General features: G+C 46.5%; 1 protein-coding gene across 1 annotated transcript in view; it reads right to left on the reverse strand.

Annotated features, from left to right (window-relative positions):
• Window positions 1-10,779, reverse strand: part of CNOT11 (CCR4-NOT transcription complex subunit 11) — a 63,586-nt gene extending 52,807 nt beyond the window's left edge. The window contains exon 1 of the mRNA XM_036262461.1: window positions 10,527-10,779. Coding sequence (XP_036118354.1) covers window positions 10,527-10,779 — 253 coding nt within the window. The remainder of the gene's footprint in view (window positions 1-10,526) is intronic.
• Between the last annotated feature and the right edge of the window lie 683 nt (window positions 10,780-11,462).

An 11,462-nucleotide genomic window follows, 5' to 3' on the forward strand; every position in this document is an offset into this window, starting at 1 on the left:
ACAAACCTCAAAGAGAAAAGGGTTGGAGGGGGGGGGGATAAACCAAAGAACTTATATGCATAACCAATGGGCACAGACAACAGTGTGGGAAAAGGCGGGAGGGGGGCTGGAGTGGGGAGTAGGGGGTCAATGGGGGGAAAATGTGGAACATCTGTAATACATTTTATATTCAACAATAAAGATTTTTTAAAAAAATAAATAAAGTCAGACTCTACCACAAGCAAGGGAAGGTCCTGGATTCTAAGAGACAAGGCACCCAAGTTCACCCCATGTGGCAGGGAGCCAGTAGGGCTCAGTGCACCCCTGCTGGATTTTAGCATCTGGTCCAGGTCCCTGGACTGGTTCTGGGTGAGCTTCTTTGGAACGCTACTGCGCTAGGCCAAGTAAATGTCGATGGAAGAAATATTCAAACCTGTAGAGAATTTTTATCCGTTTATTTGAGCCAAACTGTCAACAATCTCTGAGAAGCAAAACCTCAATGGATTGAGAAAATGCTCTAGAAAAATTACACTTTTGAACCATATATATATATATTTTTTAATCCTCACCCGAGGATATTTTTCTATTTATCTTCAGAGTTGGGGAGAGGGGAGAGAGAGAGAGAAACATCAATGTGAAAGGGACACATCGACTGGTTGCCTCCTACACAACCCTGACCAGGGCCGGGACAAAACACGACTGAGGTATGTGCCCTTGACCAGAATCAAACTTGCGACTCTGGTCCGCGGGCCAACGCTCTAACCACTGAGCCAAACTGGCTAGGGCTTGAACCATGTTTTATCATCACAGTCAAAAGAGAAGATGTAAGTGGGTGACATGAGATCCACTGGTGACAGATGAGGGAGGTGGGAGAAGCAGAGTGGGAGGGTACTCTAGGGTCTGATGAACAATAACATGATAGACACAAACATCTTTTACATAGGTGGGTACAGAATAGTTAAGTCAGCAATTAACACGATAAGAATGACAATGATGGGATTGGTGGTCTCTTCTCTGGTGAGTACCTTCTGAGGGGTCCAGGAGAGGAGAAATTACTTTGTTATCCCAAAGGCATGTTTATCAGTTATGTTATCCTCGATGCAAAAAGAGAACAGACAGGCTCAGTTAAGGCAAAGATTGACCTTTGTTAGGGAAAAATACTGCCTTAGAACACGACTACCCGCTATGACCTGTTTTAGTTGAAAAGATTTAATTTCAGACCCTCCGATGTGGTTACTCCAGGTCTCTGAGTTTGTGAGGCGGCCACGCAGGCCTCCCAGAGCCTGTCAGGGTTAGTATGTGGCCCCTTTTTGTGCACAATGTGGTCTATGTTATTGTTTGAAAAAAAAAAAAAATGTAAGAGCGCAAGAGCCAAGAGAGCAAATTCCTTTGTTCAGGGAATTAAATATCCCAAACCTTCCTGCATTGCAGTGGCCACACCCATTCTGGCCAATGACCTCTGTCCCCAGGTGTGATTGGCAGCAAGCACCTTTCCCATGTTACCCCAGCTTTACTGGGCATGTGGCTGTCTTTCCTGTGTTGACCCCTGGGGAGTGCAAAGCTGTAGTTTCCTGGCACAGCCGCCCACCTGACCTGCCGTAACACCTGTCCTTTCTTTGCTCGGCTCCTGTTGCGAGTAACCAGCTAATCCCAATGCCTCAGTGTCACTCCACTGGCCACGGGAGCGCCGTGCCACGCACACGGCAAAGCTGGCCCAGTCTCCCCATGGTGCTCACGGTTCTTGCGGATGGTTTGTTTCTTATCCTTCTCAAGGGTTCTTTCCGGAAAACTGGGAGAGGCAAAACACAGGGCAGGAAGCAGCTTCAGTGGAGACATTTGGTTTTCTGCCCACCAGATGAATAGTCACCTCCTGTGAATATGTGAGCCTCAGAAAGCTCTTACATCTCTGAGTCTCCCCAAGCCCTCTACAGTGCACATGCGGCCATCAGTCCGCTGGGGTTCTTCTCAACCGAGGGCATTCGAATACCGGCCCCAGCCTGTCAGGAAAGCCGTACCCAGGGAAGAGAGCAAAGGCTTCCTACTCAGGCTCACCTGCCAGTCTTCATATGCACCCCCACCCTGCGCCATAGCTGGGGGACAATGCAAGAGACTCAGGCCCTGCCTTGAGGAGCCTTCAGGTTGAATGAAGAGGAGCTTAGTTTTCCCTCCTATTTTGTAACCATGGGCAAGTTGTTGACCCCACTGACCCTCAGCTTTCTTGTCTGAGTAACAGAATAATCTACTAGAAAGGCTCCCCTCATCTATCTTGAAAAAAAGGAAAAAGAGTTGGATTTTTAATCATAAAACTGGCTTTACTGTTCACCTTCTTCAATCAGACTTCTATTTTAGGCTCTAGATTGCTTGGACATGATGCAACTGACATGGAATACTTTCTAACCCTGCCAGCGGGGGAGCCCACACCAAGCGCAGACCCTCGGACCCTCCACCCTGCAGCAGCAGTGAATGGTCCCTGAAGAGACCTGGGAGTCTGCTTAGCTCACTAATGGCAATAAAAACACTGAAAATAGCCGCACATTGTGACTTACAAACTCAAAAAGAGACAAATAAGAACTAAGTGGTTATAGTTTTCATTCCCGTTGGAGGCAGTTCTGCACTGTTTGGCTGCCTCCGTCTCCATTTCATTGTGTTGGGGCTCACTCAGCACGGCCAGAGAGAATTGCGTCCGGGCTGCAGTGCGGCTGTGGCACTTGCAGGGCAGTAAACAGAGACAGGTTTTCACGAACCTCTCAGTGAACCAGGAAGCGAACATAAGAAGAACACTGTGTCCAGGGTAGCACAGTGTCACAGTTAAGAGCATGGGACCCGAAGGCACCTGTGGGGTCTGGGCCCCACTCATCTGACCAGCTGTGTTCACTGAGAGGAGTCTCTGTTTAAGTGCCTGGCCAAGGAGGACGGGCACGCCTGAGAGTTGCTGTGGGTTTGGTTTCAGACCACCGCAATAAAGCAAGTCATAATCCTTTTTGCTGATTGAGGGTCCTGCCTTCAATTTGTAAAAAAAAACAAAGAACACCAGCAACTTAACCGGCCTCGCCACTGTGCCATCAGCAAATGTCAATGCAGTAAAAAGGCCATTAATGTCTTACTTTTATTATGAAAATAATTTTGACAACACTGACCTCCTGAAAGGGTCTCAGGTACCCCTGCCACTGTTCCGTGGACCACACTTTAAGAACTGTGGCCTTAGACCAGAGGTCAGCAACCGTTTTTCTGTAGAGCCAGATAGCACATATTTTAGGCTTTGTGGGCAATATAAGCTCTGTCCTGACTGCTCAGCTCTGCTCTTATAATGCACAAGTGGCCACAGACAATCTGTAAATAAAGGGGTGTGGCTGTGTTCCAATAAAACTTTATTTATGAGAACAGGCAGCTTGGGCCCAGGTAGTAATTTGCTGACCTCTATTTTTGGCAATTCAAACCCTTTATGGGCTTTTAAATTACAAGGTGACTAGTGATGTAACGTTTGCTGGTGAAATCAGAACAGTGACCCACTGCTCCTCTCACTCGTCTGCCCACACCCTTGGACCAAGACGGCAAATACTCAGCCCTGACATTGTACTTGTCAGGGTTGCTTTGGTCAAGGTCCCAGCAGAAAACCCACGTCATGTTCAAGTCGCATCTCTCTAGGAGCCTTGGGTGGAACGGTGCCACCGCCCAGGGCTGGCAGCAGTTACCACGTTTAGGCCCCGAAAGACAAGTGGAGGGAGAATTGCCAGAACCTGAAAGAAAAGAGCCGTGTAGGGTTTGTGACCTTCACCTGAGGTACAAATACCCTAAACACCCTGCTCTTCTGCCCCTCAGATGCGTGGGAACAACCCAAGGTCAGAACCAACTGAAAGCCAATGAGCCTGGTGACGGGGCCACGGAAGCGATTCCCAGCTTCCTGCAGCAGGACACAGGGTGCAGAAATGTGGGAAGTGGCTCCAGTGGGGCAACAGAAGTTTTGTGGCCCAAGAATGTCCTGTAATTGCTGCTAGACCAGCTGGCATCAACTAGACCACCCACGCGAAGATCCACAGCTCCTACCCAGGGCCTGGGCGCTGGAGGCTCAGCTCCATAAAGGTTTGTGAGCAAAGAAGGCATGCGAGTCCTGCTGTCGTGACAAGGAGGCTCCACTGAGCCAAGAAGCGCTCACTCACACACTCACACTCCCTCACACACTCACACACACTCCCTCACACACTCACACTCACACAATCACACTCACACGCTCACACACTCACACACTCACACATTCACACTCGCTCACACTCTCACTCACACAATCACACACACACAATCGCAACTCACACTCACACTCACACACTCACACAATCACACACTCTCACTCACTCACTCGCACACTCACACACTCACACACACTCACTCACACAATCAGACACTCACTCCCACAATCACACACTCACACACAATCACAACTTACACACTCACACTCACACACCGCTCACTCACACACTCACATACTCACACACTCACTCACATACTCACACACTCACACAATCACACACACTCACACAATCACACACTCACACACTTTCTCACACACACTCACACAATCACTCACCTCTGAGTTGATAGTTCAAATCTGCAGGCATAGGTGACCACCACCCAAGATCATAGCACCTGACCTGCCGTTGATGCTGCTGAGCCAGTGTTGAGCAGACCAGACGCTCATCCCCTTCTCAAAACCCAGCACAAGTGTCCAAAGAAAGAGCTCCGTGCCCAGAGGTGAACTGGACGATGTGGAAGCCCTGCGGGACCGGCCCTGGCGCTGCTTCTCGGGCTCTCGCAGCCACAGAGGCCCCTCTCCTGGGAAGCCCTGTGTCGGACACCACAGCATGGACCCGAATACAGGAGAGGCGTTCCGGTGCAAGGGCACCCAGAGCCCACTCACTTCACCTCCTCTCCTAGGCTCACCCTCCAGGTGGCCTGGAGCTGCCTCCACAGCCCCATAGGCTCTGAGGGTTACAGGAGAAACTCACTGCTGCCTTCTGCAAAAAGGAAGGAACTGAAGTTGCAAATGAACCTGGGAAACTTTACAGCTTTTCATTTGCCATTTTTTTCTTCCTGGAACATTTTGTGGATATCATATCTTCCATTCTTTCTTAAAATGTCCAAAGCATTTAAAAAATTTTACCATCCTTAGACAAAGAATCCAATTAAAAAATGGGCAGAGGAACTAAATAGACACCTCTCCAAACAGGACATACAAATGGCTAAGAAACATATGAAGAAATGCTCATCATCACTAATCATCAGAGAGATGCAAATCAAAACAACAATGAGGTATCACCTCACACCTGTCAGAATGGCCGCCATCAATAAATCATCAAACAACAAGTGTTGGCGAGGGTGTGGAGAAAAGGGGACTCTAGTGCACTGCTGGTGGGAACGCAGACTGGTGCAGCCACTATGAATACAATATGGTGTCGCCTCAAAAAATTAAAAATTGATCTTCCATTTGACCCAGTGATCCCACTTCTAGGAATATACCCTAAGAAGCCTGAAACACCAATCAGAAAGAACATATGTACCCCCATCTTTGTAGCAGCACTATTTACAATCGCTAAGATCTGGAAACAGCCCAAGTGCCCATCAGTAGACGAATGGATCAAAAAGCTGTGGTACATATACACAATGGGGTACTACGCAGCGGTAAGAAAGAAAGATCTCTTATCCTTTGAGACTACATGGAGGGACCTGGAAAGTATCATCCTAAGTGAAACAAGCCAAACAGAGAAAGACAAATTTCATATGATCTCACTTATTTGTGGAATATGATGAACATAACAGTTTGAGGAACGGGGTAGTCCCAGAGACGCGGAAGCGGGGTACAGACTGACAATCCCCTAAGGAGTGGGGAGGTGGGGGAGGGATGAACCACAGAACTTATACGCATGTATGCATGAACAGTGGACATGGACAACAATCTGGGGAAGGGGCAGGGAGGGAGGGGGAGGGGGGAATCAGTAGGGGAAAAAAGAATCATCATCTGTAACAAAAATTAATCAATAAACAAACAAATAAATAAATAAAAATAAAAAATTTTACCATCCTTTTATAATTTTTCAAAACATTAATCAATTTTTTGCCACCCTTTTTAATTTATTAATACATTAATTCATTTTTTTATTTACCAAGTTGATAATTACACAAGAGACCAAATGGTTCTAAGAGGGTTATCATGAAACAGCAGTCTCCCAGCCTCCTCCTCCTCAGACGTTGTTCTTCCTAGACACAACCATTTTCAACTCGGTCAGCTGTTTCTTCTGGTATTTAGAAGCCTCTTAGCTCATCTAGATAACATGTTCATGCTGCCCCTTTTTTATGATTACTTTTAGTAATAAATAAGAGGTGCCTGGCTGGCACTGCTCCATGCATGTTGCCACACACTGAGGAGTGAGTGGTCTTCAGCACTCCAGTAGGAGAGACAGCTGGGAGCGGGCACCTGCTGTCTCCTGGGCACAGCTCATGTGCCTCTTTCTTTTGCTGAGTTTCATTTTTATCCTTTCTATGCAATGAACCATAACTGTGAGTATAACAACCTTTCTGAGTTCTATGAGTCCTTCTAGCAAATCATTGACCCTGAGAGTGGTGTTGAAGACCTCTAAACTGCAATGCTTCTTTTAAGATGAAATTAACAAAGACAGAATACTCAATTACTTTTTTTCTGTCCTTTTTTGTTATCTTTATTGTTGAGAGTATTACAGATGTCCCTCCTTTTTTACCCCCATTGCGCCCCTTCACCCAGTTCCTGCTTGGCCCCAGGCCTTCACCACCCTATTGTCTGTGTCCATGGGCTATGCATATATGCACATAAGATCTTTGGTTAATCCCCCAACCCCTCATACCTCCATTCCCTCTGAGGTTTGTCAGTCTGTTCCCACCTTCCATGTCTTTGGATCTATTTTGTTCATTAGATTCCACATATAAGTGAGATTATGTGATACTTGTCTTTCTCTGATTGGCTTATTTTGCTTAGCATAATGCTCTTCGGGTCCCTCCATGTCATCTCAGAGGGTAAGAGATCTTTCCTACAGCTGCATAGAGTTCCATTGTGTACATGTACCACAGCTTTTTTATCCACTCATCTACTGATGGGCACTTGGGCTGTTTTCAGATCTTAGCTGTTGTAAATAGTGCTGCTATGGACATAGGGGTGCATATATTCTTTCTGATTGGTGTTTTGGGATTCTTAGGATATATTCCTAGAAGTGGGATCACTTGGTCAAACAGCAGTTCAATTTTTTTATTTCTTGAGGAAATCCCATACTGTTTTCCATAGTGGCTGCACCAATCTGCATTCCCACAAGAATGTATATTCTGCAATAAACATGTTTCTAATGACTACTTATAGAAACAATCTTGAATATGATACCCTTGAGAGAAATCTGATGAAAAAACCTCAATTTAAAAATATGTACAAGTATGTTCCTAGTATTTTATTTCTTTTCTTTTAAATTGATTTTTAGAGAGAGAAAAAGGGACAGGGTGGGAGAGAGAAACATTAATATGAGAGTAAACATTGATCAGTGCCTCCTATATGCCACCCACCGAGGATCAAGCCTGCAACTCAGGCACATGTCCTGACTGAAAATTAACTAGCAACCCTTCAGAGGGCATGATGCCCAACCAACCGAGCCACAATAGCCCAGGCCGGTCCTAGTAGTTTATTTTTTTAGAGAGAGAGAGAGAAACATCGATGTGAGAGAGAAACACCCATCAGCTGCCTCCTGCACGCCCCCTACTGGGGAATCGAACCAGGACCTCCCAGTCCTTGGGATAATGCTCAATCCACTGAGGCACACCAGCCAGGCTGTTCCTAGCATGTTAGATCATTTACTACATTGCTTAAAAGCCCCGTGGCTTCTTGGTGAGGTTGGAATAAAATCCTGACTCCTTTCCTTGGTTCACACAGTCAAACTCTCTGAGTTTGTGTCATGGTACTTGTCCCTTGCTTCATGCTCTTCCAACTTGTTCTCTCTTCTCTTCTGTAGGTGCAGTGGTTCCTTTTTAAGTTGAAGAAGGGAATGAACACAGAACATAAGACACACAGAACATAAGACACACAGAAGACAAGACACACAAACAGGACGTGGCTGCAGCCGCGAGTGCTTGCAGCAGTTTATTTTTAAAGGCAAAAGTTTGGCCACCTGCCCTGCTTACTTAGCAGCCTTATTGGACTGTGTCCCTTATTCTTTCCTTGAACCCTTTCTCTGAATGACACAGTCCCTGGTCCGTGCACGTGCTGTTCTTGGTAAGAGTGTTCCCAGGGAGGTCAGTCAGGCTCCTTCGGGCTCCCTGTTTGCAGCGTAGGAGCCTGGCTCGTTTGCACGCTTCAGGCGTGACGTGGGAACGCAGTAAGGTCCAGCCGTGTGCAGCCGCCCTCAGTGTCTTCAGCACGTGGGTCTCACTGTCGTGGCCCTCAGACCTCCTTCAGTAGGCAGGGCAGACGCGCTCCAGCCTCGGGCCTCTGCTGTTTCCTCCCGCAGAAGAGCTGGCTCCTTCTCGTCTTCTCACCCTCAGCTTCTCCCAGAGATTCTCTGACCGCGAGGAAAAGGGCCTCCTCCTTCCCCAGTCTCCCTGCCATCACCCTCCTTTAATTCTCTGCAGAGTACTCATCATCGCCTGACAGGGTCCTTGATTGTTTATTTATTGATTCATGTCTTTCTTTTTAAAATATAATATACATTCCATAGGGATGTATGGACCTTGAGTGTCTAATTACTTTTCTAGGAGAGTGCTGGCATATAATATGTGCTCAATAAATATTTTCTGAGTTAATGAAGGAAAAAAGAAACAATATATCATTTTAGAAGCACTTTAGAAGTTGGATATTTCTCTTATTTATTTTTGGATGGTGGTTCTCAATCTTGACTTTGCTTTAGAATCACCTGAGATTTCTAAAAACTCCTGATGCCCAGGCCAAACCCAATTTAGTCAGAATCTCTAGGGGTGGAGCATCAGATGTCAATATTTTTTGTAAACCTCCTGGGCATTTCCAAGGCTGTTTGTACATGTCACTACCACTAGATGGCGATAGACAGTCGTCAGGTGTCACCAGGGAAGGCCTAAGGCCCAGGCTCCCAGCTAATGATGACCTCATTATTTCACTTCCGTTTATTCTAAAATTAAGCAAAAACAGAAGATTGACTAAAATTAACAGTTATGTAATTACTTCCAACATAAACACCAACCCTAATCTGATGAAATAAATATAAATCTATAGTAGGTGAAATTATTTTTCTGAATGAGTTTTGGCTATTTCTAACTAATTTTCCTTAAAGAAATAAAACATTTCAGGCACACAAAAAATTATAGACATCACCATAATATGCACCTGTATACCTACCACCCAGGCTAACAAATCAAAAATACAAGCACAACTGTACTCCCCTGGGTATGTTCCTTCTCCCTGCCCACGTTCCATTCTGAAGAGCCTGCCTCTTTGAGGGGTTAGAGGACACGCGGACCTCACAGGAGCTGCGGGCACACCAACGACGTAAGCCTGCGTGTGGATTTTGAAAGAATCTGTCTTCTCTTTTCAGTAACCTGACTTGGTTTGAAATCTTCTTTCTATTTTAACTGCTTTATTGAGCTATCATTCACATGCCATACATACATCACCCACTTTGGGTGTACAATTCATAGGTTTTAAGTATGGGACCGTTCTCTTTGAGGATCTACTCTCCATGATTGGCTCTGGCTTCTTTGGAAATGTTTTCGGACCCTCTCTAAACTGTCATGAAACTCACACCTGCTGCAGGGCTCTCCTTTGGAGCCATGGTGTCCTCCGCACATACACATTTCTCCCCAGCCCCACACGGGCCAAGAAGAAGGCCTGATGGAACCCAGAAACTGGGGTGCTGAAACTTAGACTGTGTATTTAATGAGCTTCTATATCATTTGAAAGCTTCTTTTCTTTTTTTTTTTTTTTTAATCCTCACCCGAGGACATTTTTCCATTTTTTGTACAGACAGAGTGGGAGGGAGAGAGAGGAAGAGAGAGAGTGAGAAACATCGATGTGAAAGGGACACATCGAGTGGCTGCCACCCGCACGACCAACCAGGGCCGGGGACAAACTGCAACCAAGGTACATGCCCTTAGCGGGAACAGAACCCGGGTCTCTCCGGACCGCAGGCGAGCGCTCTAACCGCTGAGCCAAACCGGCCAGGGCTGAAAGCTTCTTAAGTGGCATGTCCACTTCTTTAATTTTTTTCAAAAATTTCCTTTACATCTTATCTCTCCCCAGCCTTTGTCCTAGTTCTAATCAAAATGCAGTAAACGAAGCAGAACAAGTGCTAAATTCCATTCAAGTCCCTGATAGCAACTCAGAGCACAGCCACTGCAGCCTGGCATTGGCTCAGCTCACCACTGGCTTTGCGTCTAGTGGAGACCCTGTTCCTGAGTAGGTGTGAGAGGACCTTGAACATACCATTGCCAAGCTGGTGAGCCTGGTGAACAGTAAACTGTGTTCACTCAAATTTCCCTGGGAGAGTGTCATCTGGCCCGAACTGTGACTACCTCACACTTAGCCTGCCACAGTTCCACAGCTGTGGTGACGAAGGAGGTGAAGGCTGGTTCATCGCTCGCAGCAACAGTGGCAGCCAAAGCAGCATTTGTGCGGCTCCTGGGGTCTCCGCGTCCAGACGACACAGAGACCACCAGCGGAAACCTCCACCAACGTGGGTCCCATTGCAGGAGAAGGGCCCAGAGCTGGTGGAACCCGCATCTTCCATAATGGGCAGCAAGCTGTCTACACTTTGCTACAAAGAGGAACATCCTTGGTCCCACGCACCCTTTCCCCCAGGCTGCTCACTGCACTCAGATCCAGACACAGCAGGCCAGGAGAATGCCTCTCCACATCCTTGACCTGCTCCACAAAAATACCCGCCACTTTTAGTTCTGAATTAGATGCATTTCAAATTAAACAGAGTCCTTTAAAAATGAATCTTACATAAAATTCAACTCCTGTTTCCTTACTAGGCTACTTAGATGCAAAGCAAAGTCAAAACTAAATTTCACTTTAGACACTCTGCGAGTGTAATCTGTAGGCTGAGCCCTTCCAGGAGAGAAACAGTGAGTGCATTCCATTTCCTTACACAGACAGGAGATCTTCCTTTCTTGCTACTTTGTTACTAGAAAGGAGAAAAATAAATCTTAGCAAATGTGCTTAATGTCAAAACTACTTCAGATAAATTTGTATTTACCTTGTGACTAGGAAAACATGATCTCTCGGTTGGTTTATTCTTTTCTGCCTTCCTGTGGTGCAGCCTGAGCGGAGAGCGTGGTCTCTGCACAGGGCTGTGGGTGGGGCCAGGCGGGCAGAGGTGCGAGGAGGCGAGCGAGGAGTGCACAGAAGGGGGGGAGGGGGGTAGGGAAGTTTGGATAAGAGGGGACAGTGACAGTTGGTGAGATTATAAATTGGTGTAACCACTATGGAAAATAGTATGGAGGTTCCTCAA

The sequence above is a fragment of the Molossus molossus genome, unplaced genomic scaffold, assembly GCF_014108415.1.
Source record: "Molossus molossus isolate mMolMol1 unplaced genomic scaffold, mMolMol1.p scaffold_m16_p_15, whole genome shotgun sequence".
Classification (NCBI taxonomy): Eukaryota; Metazoa; Chordata; class Mammalia; order Chiroptera; family Molossidae; genus Molossus; species Molossus molossus.